This window comes from Nomascus leucogenys, chromosome 18 (assembly GCF_006542625.1).
Source record: "Nomascus leucogenys isolate Asia chromosome 18, Asia_NLE_v1, whole genome shotgun sequence".
Lineage (NCBI taxonomy): Eukaryota > Metazoa > Chordata > Mammalia > Primates > Hylobatidae > Nomascus > Nomascus leucogenys.
In genome coordinates, this window is record NC_044398.1 from 101,689,403 (window position 1) to 101,710,348 (window position 20,946).

Below are 20,946 nucleotides of genomic sequence, written 5' to 3' on the forward strand. Positions count from 1 at the left end.
AGAAAAATTCTTGAACGGGCGCAGTGGCTCATGCCTGTAATCCCAGCACTTTGGGAGGCGGAGGTAGGTGGATCATAAGGTCAGGAGATCGAGACCATACTGGCTAATATGGTGAAACCCCGTCTTTAGTAAAAATACAGAAAAATTAGCCGGGCGTGGTGGCGGGTGCCTGTAGTCCCAGCTACTCGGGAGGCTGAGGCAGGAGAATGGCGTGAATCCGGGAGGCGGAGCTTGCAGTGAACTGAGATTGTGCCATCGCACTCCAGCCTGGGTGACAGAGCGAGACACTGTCTGAAAAAAAAAAAAAAGAAAAAAAAATTCTTTCAAGGAAAGTGTTAACCAAACGATCACGTCTAAGCTGATGAACTGTCTATATAACTCTGGTACCACCCTAGACTGTAAAGAACTTTTCTTCCAAAGCATGAAAAACATGATACTGGCCAGGCGTGGTGGCTCACGCCTGTAATCCCAGCACTTTGGGAGGCCAAGGCAGGTGGATCACAAGGTCAGGAGATCGAGATCATGCTGGCTAACACGGTGAAACCCCGTCTCTACTAAAAAAATACAAAAAATTCGCCGGGAGCGGTTGCGGGCGCCTGTAGTCCCAGCTACTCCGAAGGCTGAGGCAGGAGAATGGCGTGAACCCGGGAGGCGGAGCTTGCAGTGAGCCAAGATCGCGCCACTGCACTCCAGCCTGGGCGACAGAGCAAGACTCCGTCTCAAAAAAAAAAAAAAAAAAAAATGATACTTTCCATCCTTAACTCTTAACATCAGTTTCCTTTGATTTCTTCAAGGAAGATGCCCCTACGGTGTGGAGGAACAGCAGGTGTCTTCACTCATACCTTTACAGCAAAGATCCCCAGATTCCTAAACCCTAAGGCCCCAAACCCATTTCTTAGCTTTAGCAGTCTCCATAGACACCTCTGCTGGACAGCTCACAGGCTCCTTAAACTCGAAAATGGAATTCATCTCCCCCAAACCTGTTTCTTCTCCCTTGTTCTGTATCCCTGCAAGCCAGAGACCCGGGCGTCATCCTGGACTCCCTTTCCATTCCTAGCACCCTGGGAGTCTTCAAGATCTGTTTATTCATCTCTGAAGAATTTGGAGGCCCTGTCTTTCCTGCTTGACTTCATTTTCCTGCTTTACTTAACTTGAAAATATCATGTTCTTCGTTATCAAGATTTCAATGTAATGTTTGTAGAGATAATTCATTTAGAAAATGTGATCCTGGCTGGGCGCGGTGGCTCACGCCTGTAGTCCCAGCACTTTGAGAGGCTGAGAGGTGGATCACCTGAGGTCGGGAGTTCGAGACCAGCCTAACCAACATGGAGAAACCCCGTCTCTACGAAAAATAAATTAGCTGGGTGCGGTGGTGCATGCCTGTAATCGCAGCTACTCAGGAGGCTGTGGCAGGAGAATTCCTTGAACCTGGGAGGCGGAGGTTGCAACAGTGAGCCGAGATCGTGCCATTGCACTCCACTCTGGGCAACAAGAGCGAAACTCCTTCCCCCCTCCCCGCCCCCCGCCAAAAGAAAGGAAAAGAAAAGAAAATGTGAACTTATGAAGAAATTTATCCTACCAACAAATGATAGTTTTTGTTGTTTTACAGTGTTAATATTAAAAAAAAAAACCCTGAGATACTTGGAACACATCTATAGGAAGTGATTTGCTTTCAACCTAAATGGGCACATTTTTCTTTTTTCTTTTTCTTTTTTTTTTTTTTTGAGACGGAGTCTCGCTGTGTTGCCCAGGCTGGAGTGCAGTGGCGCGATCTCAGCTCACTGCAACCTCCGTCTCCTGGGTTCAAGTGATTCTCCTGCCTCAGCCTCCTGAGTAGCTGGGAAATGCAGGTGCCCACCACCACGCCCGGGTAATTTTTTGTGTGTGTATGTGTTTTTAGTAGAGACGGGGTTTCACCGTGTTAGCCAAGATGGTCTCGATCTTCTGACCTCGTGATCCGTCCACCTCAGCCTCTCGAAGTGCAGGGATTATAGGCGTGAGCCACCGCGCCCGGCCAATGGGCACATTTTTCATATCACTAAAAATTTCTTTTTTTTTTTTTTTTGAGACAGAGTGTTACTCTGTCATCCAGGCTGGAGTGCAGTGGCGCAATCTCGGCTCACTACTAAACCTCCGCCTCCCGGGTTCACGCCATTCTCCTGCCTCAGCCTCCAGAGTAGCTGGAATTACAGGCGCAAGCCACCACACCCCGCGAATTTTTTTGTATGTTTAGTAGAGACGGGGTTTCACTGTTGGCCAGGTTGGTGTCAAACTCCTGAACTCAGCTGATCCGCCGGCCTCGGCCTCCCAAAGTGCTGGGATTACAGGCGTGAGACACCGCGCCCGGCCCCCTACCACTAAAAATTCTTAGGAAACACTGTTTCCATAAAATCGCGCAGAGCACTTAGAGTTTTTCCCTTTTCTCAGCTACTGCGCTGTTGGGGGAGGGGGGCCTCAAGTGTTTGCAAAATAACTGTGATAATTACCTTTGTAGATAAATCTCTGAGTATGTTTTCGAGGTCAGGGTTCGAAATGGAACAAATTCCTTTCTACAAAGGCCAGGACCCCTTGGCCCTTCCGCCCGGTGCCTGGCTCCCTCTGACATCAGCCTCTTGGTTCGTTTGTGAAAGAGCAGCTCTATTGAGATACAACTCTTGTGATTAATTCATGTAAAACACACTGTTATGTCAGGTCATGTCACAGCAGGTGCGACCATCGCGGGTCCCACGCGCGTCCCCGGGCAAGGCCGCCTCCCACCCGCATCCCGGGCCGGGGGCCGCAAGGCAGCGCAGGGCAGGGCGGGGCGCGGGGCCCGGGCGGGGGCGGGGTCTGCGGGCCGGGGGCGGGGCCGCTGGGGGGGCGGGGGCGGGGCCGGGGGGGGGTCTGCGGGCTGGGGGCGGGGCCGCGGGGGGCGTGGTCGCGGGGGCGCGCGGGGAGATCCGGGGGCGGGGGCGCCGGCGCGGCGCATGCGCGCTGCATTGTTTTGACTGAAAATGCCGTCGGTTTCGAAAGCGGCGGCGGCGGCGCTGAGCGGGTCCCCCCCACAGACTGAGAAGCCGACCCACTACAGGTCAGCGCCCGTCCGGCCTGCGGCCCCCCGCCCGCGCCCGGTGCAGGTCGGAGCCTCCCGCCGGGGCTCGCACCGCCTCCGCCTCCCCTTCGCCGCCTCCGCGCCCCCCGGCCTCCGCGCCGCGCCTGGGCTGGGGGGGCCACGACCCTCTGCGCTCGGCGGCCTCCGCCTGAGGTCGGAGCGCGGCGCCCAGGGTCTGGGATGGCACCTGGTTCCGGGGTCCACGCGCTTCTGGGGAGGGAGGAACGCCCCGGGGTTGGGGGTTGCGCCTGGGCTCGGGGACCGGGACCCTCTGCTCCGGCTGCCGACACTGAGGTCACAGCGGGTCGCCCAGGGTCCGGGGTGGCGCTTGGGCTTGGGGACCAGGGTCAGCGCCTGGGCTACGGGGTCGGGTGAGGGTCGCGTCTGGAGTCGGGATGGGGGTGGACGCAGCGCCTGGGGCCCGCCAGGAATCAGAGTGCGGGTCGGCCCTGGGGTTGGGGCGCCTGACGCCGGTGGGTCCCACCGCCCACGAGTCCCTGGAGGTGCTGCCGGAAGCGAGCCGCGGCGCTGTCTGTGTTTGTAGGTACCTGAAGGAGTTCAGGACGGAGCAGTGCCCCCTGTTTTCACAGCACAAGTGCGCGCAGCACCGGCCGTTCACCTGCTTCCACTGGCACTTCCTCAACCAGCGGCGCCGCAGGCCCCTCCGCAGGCGCGACGGCACCTTCAACTACAGCCCCGACGTGTACTGCTCCAAGTACAACGAAGCCACCGGCGTGTGCCCCGACGGCGACGAGTAAGCGGCCGCGAGGGGGCGCCGCTGCCCGGGCGGAGGTGGGGGGCCTCCACCCGGGGACGCGGCCGGGACCCTCAGCGGACGCCTTGGTGTCCATACCTGGCCCCTGCAGAGGGAGTCGTAATTATACGCTGAAGTTTTCTAGTGACCAGGGATGCTGGGGAGGCATTTCCTATTCTCAGGCCAGTTCCAGAGGGATTATGTGTGTTTTAGGGGTGATCCTTGTGTGACTCAAACCAATTTTGCTTCACCTCCCACTTTTTTTTATTTGTTTTTTGAGACGGAGTTTCACTCTTGTTGCCCAGGCTGGAGTGCAATGGCACAATCTCGGCTCACTGCAGCCTCCACCTCCCAGGTTCAAGTGATTCTCCTGCCTCAGCCTCCCGAGTAGCTGGGATTACAGGCATGTGCTACCACGCCCAGCTAATTTTGTATTTTTAGTAGAGACAGAGTTTCTCCCTGTTGGCTAGGCTGGTCTCGAACCTCTGCCTTCCAGGTTCAAGTGACCTGCCTCAGCCTCCGGAATAGCTGGGATTACAGGCACCCGCCACCATGCCTGGCTAATTTTTTGTATTTTTAATAGAGATGGGGTTTCGCCATGTTGGCGAGGCTGGTCTCAAACTCCTGACCTCAGGTGATTCTCCCTCCTTGGCCTCCCAAAGTGCTGGCCACCATGCCTGGCCCCTATGTAGCACTTTTAAAGTTAAGAAATCAAGATTTTGTTCTGGTTTATTTTTTTCTTTTTTTTTTACAACTTTCCTAATAGTGTTATGAACAGATGTCTTTATTTTGAAGTATGTAAAATGGGAAAGCAGGGAAAATACAAGTCAGATTTTATATTCACAGACTGGCGGGAGGTGGTATCAGGTTCTACTTGCTTCCTATGGGCTGCTGGCGGAGGGTGGAGGGCGGAGGGTGGTCCATTCCTCCCTAGCGGTGAGATGGCAGCAGTTGCGGTCTTGAAGTCTTCTTCCCCTGATCTTTTGGAAGGAGCTGATTCTCCAGGGACCTTCCCGTTGAAGGCTGCTTTCAGCGCGGAGACCTGTGTGAAGTCTGTTTTCCTTTATTTTTTCAACAGTGCTTAGCCCAGGGGATACATTTTTAATTTTTTTTTTTTTTTTAGGGATGCTAGAAACTTTAAATACTGAAATGTTTTTAATTGCACATTAGTTAAATAGTGTTTGTTTTGAGACAAAGTCTCTGTCACCCAGGCTGGAGTGCAGTGGCGCGATCTCGGCTCACTGCAACCTCTGCCTCCCAGGTTCAAACGATTCTCCTGCCTCGGCCTGCCGAGTAGCTGGGACTACAGGCGCCCACCACCACGCCCGGCCAATTTTTTGTATTTTTCATGGAGATGGAGTTTCACCGTGTTAGCCAGAGTGATCTCAATCTCCTGACCTCGTGATCCGCCTGCCTCAGCCTCCCAAAGTGCTGGGATTACAGGCGTGAGCCACAGTGCCCGGCCACGCCCAGCTGATTTTTGTATTTTTAGTAGAGACAGGATTTCTACATGTTGGTCAGGCTGGTCTTGAACTTCTGACCTCGTGATCTGCCCGCCTGGGCCTCCCAAAGTGCTGGGATTACAGGCATGAGCCACCACGCCCGGCTGTTTTTGTTTTTTGAGACGGGGTCTTGCTCTGTCCCCTGGGCTGGAGTGCAGGGGCACGAACATGGCTCACTGCAACTTGTAACTCCAGGGCTCAAATGATCTTCCTGCCTCAGCCTCCTGAGCAGCTGGGACCACAAGAGTGTTCTGTCACTCCTGGCTAATTTATTTTATTTTATTTTATTTATTATTATTTTTTTTGAGACCGAGTCTCACTCTGCTTCCCCAGGCTGGAGTGCAGTGGTACGATCTCAGCTCACTGCAGCCTCTACCTCCTGGGCTCAGGTGATTCTCCCACTTCAGCCTCTGGAGCTATAGACTCTCTACACCACGCCTGGCTAATTTTTTTTTGTATTTTTAGTAGAGATGGGGTTTTGCTACGTTGTCCAGGCTCGTCTCAGTCTCAAACTCCTGGACTCAAGAGATCCTCCCACCGCAGCCTCCCAGAGTGCTAGGATTACAGGTGTAAGCCACCACACACCTCGGCTCATTTTTTATTTTTTTGTAGAGATGGAGTCTCACTGTGTTGCCCGGCCTCAAGCGATCTTCCCACCTTGGCCTCTCCAAAGTGCAGAGATTGTAGGTGCAAACCACCACACCCGGCCATAGTGTTATTAAGGCAGGTTGGTGCCTAAACCTGAAATAATGTAGTCAGCCCATTTTGGTTAGGATGGTGATGTACTTCTAGGTGGTTCTGAAAGTGCATAATTGAATTGCTTTTTGAGCCACTGTTTTCTGCAAATAGGGCTTTCAAAGGCAGGTATTTGTCTAGTTGATGTCTGGGCTCAGCCCCTAATTTCCCTTGGTCAAGCCCCTTATGTCCCCAGACCTGGGATCCTGAGTTGCAAGTAGGGCCACTGCTGCCTAACTCTGGTGTAGGGATCCCGGAAGTGTGAAGACGAGCACGCAGCCTGTCTGACCCCACTCCAGTGTTGAATATGGGGCACTGATTGGCAGCACTCTGTCGTCCAGGCTGGAGTGCAGTGGTGTGATCTCGGCTCACCACAACCTCCACCTGCCGGGTTCAAGCGATTCTCCTGCCTCAGCCTCCCAAGTAGCTGGAATTACAGGCATGCGCCACCACGCCCGATTAATTTTGTATTTTTAGTAGAGATGGGGTTTCTCCATGTTGGTCAGGCTGGTTTCGAACTCCTGACCTCAGGTGATCCACCCGCCTTGGCCTCCCAGAGTGCTGGGATTACAGGCATGGGCCACCGTGCCTGGCCAGGTGATGCTTTTAATGCATAAAGATAAAGCGTCTTTTTCTCTTTTTTTTTTTTTTTTTTTTTTCTGAGACAGGGTCTTGCTGTGTCACCCAGGCTGGAGTGCAGTGGTGCCATCACAGCCCACTGTAGCCTCGACCTCCTGGGCTTAAGCAGTCCTCCCACCGTAGCCTCCCAAAGTGCTGGGATTACCGCTGTGCAGCCCTGCACCCAGCGAGAAAGCATCTTTTCATAACTGTTTCTTTTTTTGGAGATGGAGTCTCGCTCTCGCTTTATCTCCCAGACTGGAGTGCAGTGGTGCGATCTGGGCTCATGTATCCTCTGCCTCCTGGGTTCAAGCAATTATTCTGCCTCAGCATCCTGAGTAGCTGGGATTACAGGCATGTGCCACCATGCCTAGCTAATTTTTGTATTTTTAGTGGAGACGGGTTTCACCATGTTGGCCACGCTGGTCTTGAACTCCTGACCTCAGGTGATCCGCTAGCCTCGGCCTCCAAAAGTGCTGGGATTACAGGCATGAGCCACCATGAGCCACCGCGCCCGGCCTCCTAACTGTTTTTGTTCCGGAGTCTGGGTGTCCTGGTGTGGACTCAGCCTCACTGGTAGGCACAGGGTGGTATCCAGTTCTTACAGGGACGGACAGTCGTGCGGTAAGCGCCTGCCTCTAGGTGGTCACTTCAAGCTGTGCTCAAGTAGCAGTTCCATAACATCACTACAAAAATATTAGCCTGCTGTCTGAATGGCTTACAGTTTATAATTGAGGGTGGTAAGTGAGGCTGAGATGCCTTTTTGGTGTTTTGTTTTGGATGCATCCTGGGTATATGCACACATAATAAGGAAATTTCCTTATTTTATTTAAGATTTTCTTTGTAGCGTGTGAATGACTTACTTCGGCCAGCCCTTTAGGAAGCGTCTGACAGGCTGCCTCCCCTGGGACTCTCTCCTCCGTAATTACCCTTCATTCGACGGGAGTGGGACTTTCTCATCGCTGAACAAAGGGAATAGCCAGTTTGTCCTATTGAAGTTCCCGTTATGGTTCTCCTTAATGGTTGCCTCGGAATTTGTAAATAGATGAACGTTCAGAATAAGGACAGGGCCTTCCTTTTCTTTAGTTCATTGGTTTTTGAAGTTTCTCTTTTGGCTGGGCGCGGTGGCTCACACCTGTAATCCCAGCACTTTGGGAGGCCAAGGCGGGCAGATCACGAGGTCAGGAGATCGAGACCATCCTACATGGTGAAACCCCGTCTCTACTAAAAATACAAAAAAATTAGCTGGGCGTGGTGGCGGGCGCCTGTAGTCCCACCTACTCGGGAGGCTGAGGCAGGAGAATGGCGTGAACCTGGGAGGCAGAGGTTGCAGTGAGCTGAGATCGCACCACTGCACTCCAGCCTTGGCGACAGAGCAGGACTCCGTCTCAAAAAAAAAAAAAAAAAAATTCTATTTGGGTGTTGATACTATAATCTGTTATTTTACACATGAATGTGTATCAGAGAGCAGAGACCCTTAGCTCGTGTCAGGCGTTGCTCTTGGTTGTGGCTGGAGGCTCTGGGGCTGAGCTGTGGGGCAGAGCAGGACTGGGACCCCAGGAGGGCCCCCCCTCTGCTGGCATCTCCTTTCCAGGGCAGGCTGCCACCTCGCTTCACCCCTGCCTGCTCAGTTGCTGCCTCTGTCAGCCCCTCCTGGGGGCAGCCCCACCGGCACCAGTTCCTGCGGGCGCCTCTGCCGTCACCCCTCCCTCCGTGGAGGGTGACCTCCTCCAGCCTCTGCTGTTCTCTCTTCTCTCTTCCTCATCCCATGGCCCCCCAGGTCACTTCTCGGCGTCCTCCCTTATCTTCTGTGGGCACCCCTCCGGTGCGTGCCCCTGTGGGTGCCCCCACTGTGCACCTTTTCCTAGGTGGGTGGCCGCCCCTTGTTGCACGCCACGCCGTGCCGGTCCTGTGGGCATCAGTGGGATCCCGGCCCTTACCCGCCCCGCTCGGGAAAGGCCTTTTGTTCTGCGGGACACGCCTCTCCGCAGCGAGCCCGCGATTGGCTGTCCCGGGTCACGTGTGAAGCCCCGCCCCCGTGGGAACTGTCCTGGACGTGGGGGCGGGGCAGCTCCCATGTGGGCGTGGCTTTGAGGCTGTGGGCCTGTCACTGAGGGGCAGGGCGCTTGCTTTTCTCTTTAAGCAGATTGTGGTAAAGAAATAGAAAAGGCGCCCCGCGGGACCCCGGGCCTCTCCAGGATCCATCTTTTTTTTTTCTTTTGAGCCAGGGTCTGGCTCTGTCTCCCAGGCTGGAGTGCCGTGGCTCGATCTTGGCTCACTGCAACTTCTGCCTCCTGGGCTCAGCTGATCCTCCTACCTCAGCCTCCGGAGTACCTAAGCGATCCACCTGCCTCGGCTTCCCAGAGTCCTGGGATTACAGGCGTGAGGCACCATGCCCAGCCTCTAGGCCCATTTTCATTGGGAAAAAAAAAATCCATGTGGCTTGCAGCTGTGTAGGAACCAGTGGCCATCTGCCAGCCCGCCCCTGTCCAGAAGAGCGCTCCTGCCCTGTGACCCTACAGCCACCCTGGGTCTCTTGTTCTCAGAAAAAACGGGCTTGCCCCGTTCCTGTGGTGCAGCTTTTCCAGGTTGACACACGGCTTTGTCCTTCTTTTTTTTTTTTTTTTTGACAGGGCCTCACTCTGTCGCCCAGGCTGGAGTGCAGTGGCGTGGTCTTGGCTCACTGCAACCTCCGCCTCCTGAGCTCAAGTGATCCTCCCACCTCAGCCTCCAGAGTAGCTGGGACCATAGGCGCACACCACCATGCCCAGCTGAATTTTTGTATTTTTTGTAGGAATGGGGTCTTGCTGGTTTTGAACTCCTGGGCTCAAGTAATCCACCCACCTCTCCTCCCAAAGTGCTGGGATTACAGGAATGAGCCACTGCGCCCGGCCTCTGTCTTCTTTCCAGAGCTCTGTTTGGCGGTGTCACCTGACAGACCTGACACTTCCCACTTGCCCTGTGGGGCCTCCCCAGGCCTCTGTCCTCCGGCAGGTGCAGAACTCCTGTCTGGATGGGTCTGGGGTGTGCGTAGCTGGGTCTCCACTGTGCATTCTGTGAGTAACTGGTGGGAGGAGAAACTTTTCCAAGTATCCATATCTAAGAGTAACTGTTGCTGCTTGTATCTGGCAGGTCTGGAGTCTGATCTTTTTTTTTCTTTTTGAGACGGAGTCTCCCTCTGTCACCCAGGCTGGAGTGCAGTGACACGATCTCGGCTCACTGCAGCGTCCACCTCCCGGGTTCAAGTGATTCTCCTGCCTCAGCCTCCCGAGTAGCTGGGATTACAGGTGTGTGCCACCATGCCCAGCTAATTTTTGTGTATGTGTGTATTTTTAGTAGAGATAGGGTTTCACCATGTTGGCCAGGCTGATCTCTAACTCCTGACCTCAGGTGGTCCATCTGCCTCAGCCTCCCAAAGTGCTGGAATGACAGGCGTGAGCCACTGCGCCCGGCCAGGAGTCTCATCTTTCTATTAAAACATTGTCTTGCAATATTTAATTTTAAAATGTTGAATGCCTTAGGACCTAAGGTGTAGGTGAAAGTTCCACTCACTTCAGGGTGTGTAGGATTTGCTGTTTAAACTGATCTCATGATGAGCTTGGGCTTTGGGAGCGAGGGGAAAGCCCGGGGCCGGCCTGGGACGTGAGAGCAGTCTTTAAAACTCAGAGGCATCTGGGCACAGTGGTTCATATCTGCAGTCCCAGTACTTTAGGAGGCCTAGGCAGGCGGATCACTTGAGCCCAGGAGTTTGGGACCAGCCTAGGAAACAGCAAGATTCTGTCTCTACAAAAGATTAGGCTGGGCTCGGTGGCTCACGCCTGTAATCCCAGCACTGTGGGATGCCAAGGCCGGCGGATCACCTGAGGTCAGGAGTTCAAGACCAGCCTGGTCAACATGGTGGAACCCTGTCTCTACTAAATATACAAAAATTAGCCGGGCGTGATGGCAGGTGCCTGTAATCCCAGCTGCTCGGGAGGCTGAGACAGGAGAATCGCTTAAACCCAGGAGGTGGAGGTTGCAGTGAGCCCAGATTGCGCCATTGCACTTCAGCCTGGGCAACAGTGAGACTCCGTCTCAAAAAAAAAAAAAAATTAACAATATAGCCCAGCATGGGGGTACGCCTGTTCCTCCCATTCTCCCCAGCTGTTTCTGTGCTGTGCTCTGGGCCCCCCACCTATGCCTGCATCCTTAAGCTGGAAGGGAGTCGTGTACACTGCCTGTCTCCTAAGCCCGGTGGTTCTCGCACGTGCCCTGGGAACTAGCCAGCAGTGCAGATCCACGGGCCTCATCCACGCCAGCTGGGGGGTCTGCATGGGCCACGGGCTTCCCAGGTGAGTTAGATGCACGTGGCTCACAGTCTCGAGAATGTGTTAAGGGGGTCTGGTGGACCCTCCTTGGGTTCAGGTGATTGATGCCTGAGGGAAGGGCAGCTTCTTGCACTCTGGGATCTGGCTGCCTCCTATCCTCTGGTCTCGGTGGGTCCAGGGCATTGGAGCATGAGGCAGAGCGGTGCCCATGCACAGGGTGTAATCACGTGGCTGTGCTCACTGATTGTCTCGGATGAGCTTGAGAACCATGTTTGTCACCCGACCCTTGGGGGCTTGTTTGTCCCCTCCTTGGGCATCCGTGAGCAATGGGTCTGTGCTTTCTCTTAGGTATTCCCTCTCACCTCCTAGATGTCCGTAAGAGTAAGGCATTTTCCTAAAACTTTTTCCAGTTTCTTTTTTTTTCTTTTTGAGATGGAGTTTTGCTCTTGTCACCCAGGCTGGAGTACAGTGGTGCGATCTCGGCTCACTGCAACCCTCGCCTCCCGGATTCAAGTAATTCTCTGCCTCAGCCTCCTGAGTAGCTGGGATTATAGGCGCCTGCTATCATTCCCGGCTAAATTTTGTATTTTTAGTAGACCAGCTAGGCTGGTCTTGAACTCCTGACCTCGTGATCCACCCGCCTCAGCCTTCCAAAGTGCTGGGATTACAGGCGTGAGCCACTGTACCCAGCTGGCTGGCTGGCTGGCTGGCTGCCTGCCTGCCCGCCTTCCTTTCTCCCTCCCACCCTCCCTGTCTTTCTTTCCTCTCCCTCCCTTCCTTCCTTGTCTCCTTTTTTTTTTTTTTTTTTGAGACAGGGTCTTGGTCTGTTGCCCATGCTGAAGTGCGGTGGCACAATCACGACTCACTGCAGCCTCGGCCTTTTGGGCTTTAAGCGATCCTCCTAAGCCTCCCAAGTAGCTGGGACCACAGGTGTCCACCACCATGCCGGGCTAATTTTTAAATTTGTTGTAGAGATGGGGACTCACCATGTTGCCCCGGCTAGTCTCGAACCCCTAGCCTCAAGCAATCCTCCTGTCTCTGACCCCCAAAGTGCTGGGATGACAGATGTCAGCCAGTGTGCCAGTCCTTCCTTCTAAGGCTGAAAAATACCCCATTGTGTGGCTGGAAGCCCGCGTTCGCCCCATCGTGCGGACAGAAGCCCACGTTCGCCCCGTCGTGCGGACGGAAGCCCACTTTCACCCTGTTGCGTTCACCCCGTCGTGCGTACGGAAGCCCGCCTTCGCCCCGTTGCGTTCGCCCCGTCGTGCGGACGGAAGCCCGCGTTCGCCCCGTTGCGTTTGCCCCGTCGTGCGGACGGAAGCCCGCGTTCACCCCGTTGCGTTTGCCCCGTCGTGCGGACGGAAGCCCGCGTTTGCCCCGTTGTGTGTTGCTGAATCGCTGTTGGTCCCCAGCCATCCCTGCCGGAGCTCCTGGTGCCCAGGTTGCAGCCCTGTGCACAGCGAGGTGGGCGGGGCCCTCACGGAGCTGGAGGTGAAGGTTTCAGTCCTTACATTTGGGGACCTGCAGTGACGGCCCCTGTCATCCTATGCCTTGGCCCTCAGGCCACTCAGGGTGATTCTGTGACCAGCTGGGGCTCAACACCATTGATGACTCAGGGTCCTCTGTGCGTCCCCTTGCTTCCTTCTGGAGTGACCCACCTGGAGGTGCCCAGGAGTGCTGGAGTGGTTTGTGTTGTCTCCTTGTCTCCGTCGCTGCTGCCTGCCTATGATTTGAGGCTTGGCAGCTGCTTCCCCTCCCCACTGTGCCCCATCCTGCTTCAGGAGTCGCCTGTGACTCCCCAGGAGCTGCCTGTGACTCCCCAGGAGCTGGCTCTGGGCCTGCAGGTGGCCCATGGGATGGTGATGCTGCCTCACCTGTGCTCCCCACCGCCCCATCTGCCTCCTCTTCTGCCCATCCCCTTCGTGTCCCCCAAGCCGTGCCGCCCTGTACTTATTCCCTCCATTGCCTCCCTCCTGGGGTCCCTGAAAGCAGCAGGACGCTGGGCAGGAGGGGCCCCCACTTTGTGACCGTGACTGGTCAGGAAGGTGGTGCAGCCTGTGTGCAGGGCGTGAACTCTCATTCCCACACAGGTTTAAAAGTTTATTTGGAACATTAGGAAGGATAAGCTTTGTGGAAATTCAGCGTTTTGTTTCCTGCTGTGTTTGGCTGACTGGGGGTTTGCGGTGGTCTGTGTTTCTTACTGTGTTTGACTGGTCGACTAGGGGTTTGTGGTGGTCTGTGTACCTGGGCGGTTCCACATCTGGGGACAGGTGCTGCGTCCAGTGTGTCCGTCCTTCTGATCAGAACGGGAATCTGGAAGAAGGGAAGGGAATTCACTGCTTGCCACGTGCTGAGAGGGCGTGGACCCAGGGAGCTTAGGGCTGCCTCTGGGTCCATGAGAACCAGGCATTGCGTGCCTCTCTGCTCCCCAGGTGTCCCTACCTGCACCGGACGACGGGGGACACAGAACGCAAGTACCACCTGCGTTACTACAAGACAGGAACCTGCATCCACGAGACAGATGCACGTGGCCACTGCGTGAAGAACGGGCTGCACTGTGCCTTCGCGCACGGCCCCCTGGACCTGCGGCCGCCCGTGTGTGACGTCAGGTGAGTGGGCATCCACGAGTGGGCACTCGGCCAGTGGCTCACCTGCCTGCTGCTGTGGGCTCTGCTGGCCCAAATCTCTCTCTTCCAGAATTTCTTTCTGAGTCTGGACGTTAGTCCTTTTTTTTTTTTTTTTGAGACGGATTCTTGCTCTGTCACCTAGGTTGGAGTGCAGTGGTGTGATCTCAGCTCACTGCGAGCCCTGGCTCCTGGGTTCACACCATTCTCCTGCCTCTGCCTCCCGAGTAGCTGGGACTACAGGCGACCACCACCACTCCCAGCTATTTTTTTTTTTTTTTGTATGTTTAGTAGAGATGGGGTTTCACCATGTCAGTCAGGATGGTCTCAATCTGCTGACCTTGTGGTCCACCCGCCTTGGCCTCCCAAAGTGCTGGGATTACAGGTGTGAGCCACTGCGCCTGGCCTCTGGATGTTATTTCTTTCTTTTCTTTTCTTTTTTTGTTTTTTGAAACGGAATCTCGCTCTGTCACCCAGGCTGGAGTGCAGTGGCATGATCTCAGCTCACTGCAACCTCTACCTCCCGGGTTCACGCCATTCTCCTGCCTCAGCCTCTCAAGTAGCTGGGACTACAGGTGCACACCACCATGCCCGGGTTATTTTTTTGTATTTTTAGTACAGACGGGGTTTCACTGTTGTAGGCGGGATGGTCTCCATCTCCTGACCTCATGATCCGCCTGCCTCGGCCTCCCAAAATTCTGGGATTACAAGCGTGAGCCACTACGCCCAGCCTCCGGATGTTATTTCTAATGAAACAATCCCTCACCTCTTCTCACTGTGTGTTTCTCTTCTGGGTCCGGAGGGCAGCTCATTGGGGTTGAGGCTGTGAGGCACTGCTTTCCAGGAGAACGAACTCAGCACAGTCTGGGGCTGCAGAAAAGCAAATCCTTCCCAAAGAAAACTCCGCTGTTACTTGGGTGGGGCTAAGTGTAGTGGCTCATACATGTAATTCCAGTGCTCTGGGAGGCCAAGGTGGATGGATTGCTTGAGCCCGGGAGATGGAGACTGCAATGAGCTGTGATTGCGTCACTGCACTCCCGCCTGGGGGACAGAGCCAGACCCTGTTTCAAACAAAACAAAGCAAACAAAATGAAATGGTTGGGATTTGGATGAGGACTGTGGGCCAGGACAGGGGAGCGCCACACACAGAGACTCCATCCTGAACCCTTCAGCAGCAGCCTCTCTGTGCAGTGGTGGGAGGGGAGCGTGCCCTCCAGTGACCTCGCTTCGGCTTTGGAGGCTCCGGACGCAGAGCCGTGACCACTGTGTCCTCGGCTTGCAGGGAGCTGCAGGCCCAGGAAGCCTTGCAGAACGGCCAGCTGGGCGGCGGGGAAGGGGTCCCGGATCTGCAGCCTGGGGTCTTGGCCAGCCAGGCCATGATTGAGAAGATCCTGAGCGAGGACCCCCGGTGGCAAGGTAACTCCACGGCCGCAGCTGAGGGTGGGTGGGGGCGGGCAGGGCGCCAGAACAGCGCGGGCCACTTGGTTCCCCGTGCCTTTCGGTTTACGTGCAAGGCGATCAGGGGAAACCGAGGCTCATGGAGTCCAATACCAAGCCCTCCCCAACAGGGGGTGGGTGCTGAGTGGGTTTTGGGCCCAGGCGCCTTCCCCGCACCTGCTGTGAATCTCTGCAGCGACTGGCATCTCAGTGGGGCCAGCCATTGACCAAGTGGCCGAGGAGGTAGCACAACTCCCACTGGAACTCATGGGCGTCCTCTCCCAGAGCTGGGGCGCCCACCAGGCACCCACCAGGATGCCTAGAGGAGCCCCCTGCCTACCAGGCACCCACCAGGATGCCCAGCGGAGCCCCCAGCCCACCAGGCACCCACCAGGATGCCCAGCAGAGCCCCCAGCCCACCACGTACCCACCAGGATGCCCAGCAGAGCCCCCAGCCCTGCGCCTCTCTGGGGTGGTGCTCTAGACAGCAGCTTTCAAATCCCTGAGCTTGGCCAGAAACACATGGACCAGGGGGGCTGTCCTTCGGGGCTGTGGGACCTACATTCCTGGCCGGCACACAGATGAGGTTATATGCAGGGGAGAATTTGATTTGAAAAAAAAAAAGTGTAGTAAGGCTGGGAGCACTGGCTCCTGCCTGTACTCTCAGCAATTTGGGAGGCCGAGGTGGGCAGATTACTTGAGGTCAGGAGTTCGAGGCCAGCCCGGCCAACATGGTGAAACCATGTCTCTACTAAAAATACAAAAAATTAGCCGGTTGTGGTGGTAGGCGCCTGTAATCCCAGCTACTTGGGAGGCTGAGGCTGGAGAATCTCTTGAACTCGGGCGGTGAAGGTTGCAGTGAGCCAAGATCACGCCACTGCACTCTAGCGTGGGTGACAGAGTGAGACTCCGTCTCAAAAAAAAAAATGTGGTAAAATACACACAACATAAAATGCACCATTTTTAAGTGTACAGGTCAGTGGCATTTAGCACATTTGCAGTGTTGTGCAGCTGCCACCTCTCTCTAGTTCCAGAACATTCCATCCCTGCAGAAGGAACCCCCCTGCTTATGAGCAGTTCCTCCCCATTCCCTCCCTGGCCCCTGCACTCACTGGCCTGCATCCTATCTCTATGAATTTGCCTATTCTGGATTATTATTTTTGAGACGGAGTCTTGCTCTGTCACCCAGGCTGGAGTGCAGTGGTGCACGATCTCAGCTCACTGGAACCTCCGCCTGCCAGGTTCAAGCAATTCTCCTGCCTCAGCCTCCTGAGTAGCTGGGATTACAGGCAGGCACCACCATGCCCAGCTAATTTTTTATTTTTAATAGAGACGGGGTTTCACTGTGTTGGCCAGGCAGGTCTTGAACTCCTGACCTTGTGATCCGCCTACCTCGGCCTCCCAAAGTGCTGGGATAACAGGTGTGAGCCACCACGTCCGACCCAGTGAATGACTTCTAAAAATAGGCTTTATTTTTTAGAGCAGTTTTGGGTTCACAGCAAAACTGAGTAGAAAAATAGATTTCCCAAATACCCCCTGCCCCCTCAGCCTCCCCTGCCGTGCACCTCCTGCGCTGCGAGGTACGCTTGTTAGCAATGGTGAACCCACACTGAGGTGTGCCTGTCACCCAGAGGCTGTGGCGGGCATGAGGCTCAACATGCGGCATTTCAGGGTGTGTGTTTCTCTGGATTTTAGCATTTCACAAAGCTGTGCAACCATCACCTCTATCTAGTTGGAGAACGTTTTTATCCCCCAGCAAGGAAGCCGCACACCCACAGCAGGACTCCCTCCCACCCCTGGTGGTCTCGGCTTCACTCTGTCTGTGTGGGTTCCCCAGTTCTGGGCATTTTCACATAAACAGAATCACACCACGTGGCCTTCGGGCTTGGCTTCCTCAGAGCGCGAGTCCTTTGACATCCGCGTGTGCCGTGGTGTGTGTCTGCGCTCTCCGAGTCCTCCTGCAGCTCCTTCCATTGGGGGACAGCCAGGTCCTTCCACCTTTGGTCTCCTGTGCCCAGCATTGCCTCCAGTCACGCTGCTCAGGCACCATGTGGCCCATTTTTCAGATGCCAACTTCGTGCTGGGCAGCTACAAGACAGAGCAGTGCCCGAAGCCGCCGCGCCTGTGCCGCCAGGGCTACGCGTGCCCGCACTACCACAACAGCCGGGACAGGCGGCGTAACCCCCGGCGCTTCCAGTACAGGTGAGCCTGCGGGACCGTGCTCAGAGGACCCCGGCTGGTGGGTATCCTTCCCGGCCCGTGGTCCGCATTGCCCACCCCGGGGTTCTCATGGGACGGCTGCCCTTGTGGCACCATCATCCCTGGGAGGTGAGGGCATCTCCAAGCACAGTGGCTGTGGGAGGCGCCATGGAGGCCCACGCGTCCGTCCTGGGGACGGCCCTCCCCACCCACGCTCAGTGTCTCCCATGCAGTCCCCTACCGGGGCCCCTCTGCCAGGCAAGGGGACGGAGCACTGAAGGAGGGACCCCAAGCCTGGCTGGGACCCCCGTGTGCCCCACCCGTGCCCCTGGTCGCAGCCACGCTCTCCAGGCTGTGGGCCCTGTGCTGTTTCCTCACCCAAGCCGCCAGGGCCTCGGGCACTGTCGTCACCTGGGATCAATCTTCTCTTCACAGCTGGCAGCTGGGACGCCGGGTCCTTAGGCTGAGTCCCAGGGCCAACAACCCAAGGGTCGCCCTGCCCAGGGTGCACACAGGACCTTCCCCTACTGCCTGAGCCCCAACTGTCCCCTGGGTCTGGCTTGCGGGTTTGGCACCTCACAGCCTGCTTGCCTCTGAAGCCCCTTTCTCCTCCTTGCTCCAGCCTGGCCTTCTGGTTGTGCCTGGCCTGGCTTGCCTCCCGTCTGCAGTTTGCACCTGAGAAGGGGGGTGTGGGGTGCAGACCCCACAGGGTGTCTGGATGCCTTGGCCTCGGCCTCCCTGCGGCCCTGTCTGTGTCCAGCTCTTCCTTTGAGCAGAGAGCCACCCTCGCCTCTTTTGAATGACCTGGTGCTGCCTCGCATGCCCCGGAGAGCACCTGTGCTTCCCATGGGAAGGACGCCCCCGTCCTTGTTGTTTTGCCACGTTCAGTCTCCCTCTCAGCAGCTTCCGAGTAAGGGACCTGAACGGCTGTAGAACAAACCACAAGTTAGTGTCTAAGATTTTGTCATTGCCCGTCGTGGAAAGAAAAGAAAAATTATTGTCTTCAACAGGCACTTAATGTTTCCCATAAATCCAAGTCAGTTACAATAAAGCCGCTAGAGATTCCACGAAGAGCAGAGGATTTTGTTTTTTTATGAGACAGAGTCTCACTCTGTCGCCCAGGCTGGAGTGCGGTGGTGCAGTCTCAGCTCACTGCAGTAGGAACATAGGTAATTTGAAATTGGTGCGGAGTTTTAAATTGTGGGATCAAAACTCTTGCTTCCATTTTATAGAAAGTTGGCGAGACAGCCCCGTGCTGTCCGCGCGCCCGGCCTCACTGCCCCCAGGAGGTTCGGCTGCATCTCCCCTGCGTTCTCCACGTCCGTGAGGGTGGCTCTGACTCAGACTCAAGTTAAATTCTGTAAAGAGGCCGGGCGCGGTGGCTCACGCTTGTAATCCCAGCACTTTGGGAGGCCGAGGTGGGCGGATCACGAGGTCAGGAGATCGAGACCACGATGAAACCCCGTCTCTACTAAAAATAGAAAAAAAATAAGCCGGGCGTGGTGGCGGGCGCCTGTAGTCCCAGCTACTCGGAGAGGCTGAGGCAGGAGAATGGCGTGAACCCGGGAGGCGGAGCTTGCAGTGAGCCGAGACTGCGCCACTGCACTCCAGCCTGGGCGACAGAGCAAGACTCCGTCTCAAAAAAAAAAAAAAAAAAATTCTGTAAAGAACAGCCCCGGGGCTCCTGACCCCATCCTGGCACTGGCGGGGCCTGCGTGTCCGTGAGCACAGAGCTGGGTTGCCTGTCACTCCAGGGCCCCATGCCCGAGGCCCCTCCTGGTGGGAGACAGACACCCCTGGGCACATGAGGAACCATGTCCTCCTGTGTCCCCCTGACACCTCCTCATCCCCAGGTCCACGCCCTGCCCCAGCGTGAAGCAGGGGGATGAGTGGGGGAAGTCCCCCCCCCCCCTCCCCCCCCCCCGCCCAGCGTGAAGCATGGGGATGAGTGGGGGGAGCCCTCACGCTGCGATGGCGGCGACGGCTGCCAGTATTGCCACTCCCGCACGGAGCAGCAGTTCCATCCTGAGGTACGTCCCTCTGATCCCGCAGGCGTAGGGGTCGCTGGAAGGCCCCGGAGAAGCTGTGGGGTTCACAGTGTGGTTATCACATAGAAAGAACAGTGATTAACTTTGGCCGAGGGCTGGCACGGGTCGGGAAGCCTGGAGGGGGCACGAGGGCTGTACCTGCTTGCGTGTCTTGCTTGCTGACCTTCAGGCTGCCCTCAGCCGGTGAGTCTCTCCACTTGGCCTGTAACAGAAAAAAGAGTCGTGGGAAAAAAGCGGGGAGAAAATGTCAATTAAAAACATAATATTCAGGGCCGGGTGCAGTAGCTGACGCCTGTCATCCCAGCACTTTGGGAGGCTGAGGCAGGCGGATAACGAGGTCAGGAGATCAAGACCATCCTGGCAAAGCCCCGTCTACTAAAAATACAAAAAATTTGCCGGGCATGGTAGAGGGCGCCTGTAGTCCCAGCTACTCAGGAGGCTGAGGCAGGAGAATGGCGTGAACCCAGGAGGCGGAGCTTGACGGAGCTTGCAGTGAGCTGAGATCGCGCCTCTGCACTCAGGCCTGGGCAACAGAGCACGAAGACTCTGTCTCAAGAAAAAAAAAAAAAGAAAAAAATATATATATATTCAGGCCGGGCACGGTGGCTCGCACTGTAATCTCAGCACTTTAGGAGGCAGAGGCGGGCAAATCACTTGAGGTCAGGGGTTCGAAACCAGCCTGGTCAACGCGTCTGTACTAAAAATACCAAAATTAGCTGGGTGTAGTGGTGCGCGCCTGTAGTCCCAGCTACTCGGGAGGCTGAGACGCGAGGATCACTTGAACCCGGGAGGCTGAGGTTGCAGTGAGCCGAGATCGCGCCACTGCACTTCAGCCTGGGGGATAGAGCAAGACTCTATCTAAAAAACGTAAAATCCTCAGCCAAGGAGGAGGTGTGCAGGGGCTGGGAGGGACCAGGCGCTGCTTCCCGTCGTTTCTTGACGCATGTTGTCCCAGACGCACATCATGCTTTCTGGGTGTCGGTGACCACACACTCAGCGGTGCCACCAGGGGCCTGTCGGGAGTCCGGTGTCTGGGGCCTTTTCTGTGTTCAGTCACGCAGGCCTGGCTGCAGACCCCAGTCTCCGGTACCCAGCTGAGTGGAGCTGGCACCACGTGGGCCACAGCCGCACCATAAATCCTGAGTGAGATAAACCCTCCTACCTGGGCCCTGCCCCAGGTAAACAAGGACTCTTCCCAGGCAGGAAGTTCCTGGGGCTGAAGGGGCAGCCTGAGCTGGAGCGAGGCCTGTGCCTCCACTAGAAGGTGCAAGGTATGGATGGTACAGGGAGGCTGTGTTCACACCCAGCCGTGTAGTTGCCAAGGGACCATATTCAGATTTGTATTAAAAACAAACAGGCCAGGCACAGTGGCTCACGCCTGTAATCCCAGCACTTTGGGAGGCCGAGGCAGGCAGATCACCTGAGTTCAGGAGTTCGAGACCAGCCTGGCCAACATGGTGAACCCGTCTCTACTAAAAATACAAAAATTAGCCAGATGTGGTGGCTCATGCCTGTAGTCACAGCTAGTCAGGAGGCTGAGGCAGGAGAATTGCTTGAATCCAGGAGGCAGAGGTTGCAGTGAGCCAAGTTGGCGCCATTGTACTCCAGCCTGGGCGACAGAGCCAGACTCT

At 55.9% G+C, this 20,946-nt stretch overlaps 1 protein-coding gene across 7 annotated transcripts in view; it reads left to right on the forward strand.

The window, feature by feature from the left end:
- The first annotated feature begins 2,939 nt into the window (after positions 1–2,939).
- UNKL (unk like zinc finger) overlaps positions 2,940–20,946 on the forward strand; it is a 47,607-nt gene continuing 29,600 nt past the window's right edge. For 5 of the 7 annotated variants that reach the window (XR_004026779.1, XM_030798749.1, XM_030798752.1 and 2 more), the window contains exons 1-7: positions 2,940–3,070; positions 3,636–3,845; positions 13,440–13,616; positions 14,914–15,047; positions 17,135–17,270; positions 19,121–19,133; positions 19,193–19,297. Coding sequence is in view for 6 of the 7 variants with exons in the window: in XM_030798749.1 (XP_030654609.1) it covers positions 2,994–3,070; positions 3,636–3,845; positions 13,440–13,616; positions 14,914–15,047; positions 17,135–17,270; positions 19,121–19,133; positions 19,193–19,297 (852 nt within the window). In the remaining variant the exon portion in view is untranslated. Of the gene's footprint in view, positions 3,071–3,635; positions 3,846–13,439; positions 13,617–14,913; positions 15,048–17,134; positions 17,271–17,702; positions 17,803–19,120; positions 19,134–19,192; positions 19,298–20,946 lie in introns of those variants that run through there. The other 2 variants (XM_030798756.1, XM_030798751.1) reach the window with 2 other exon arrangements.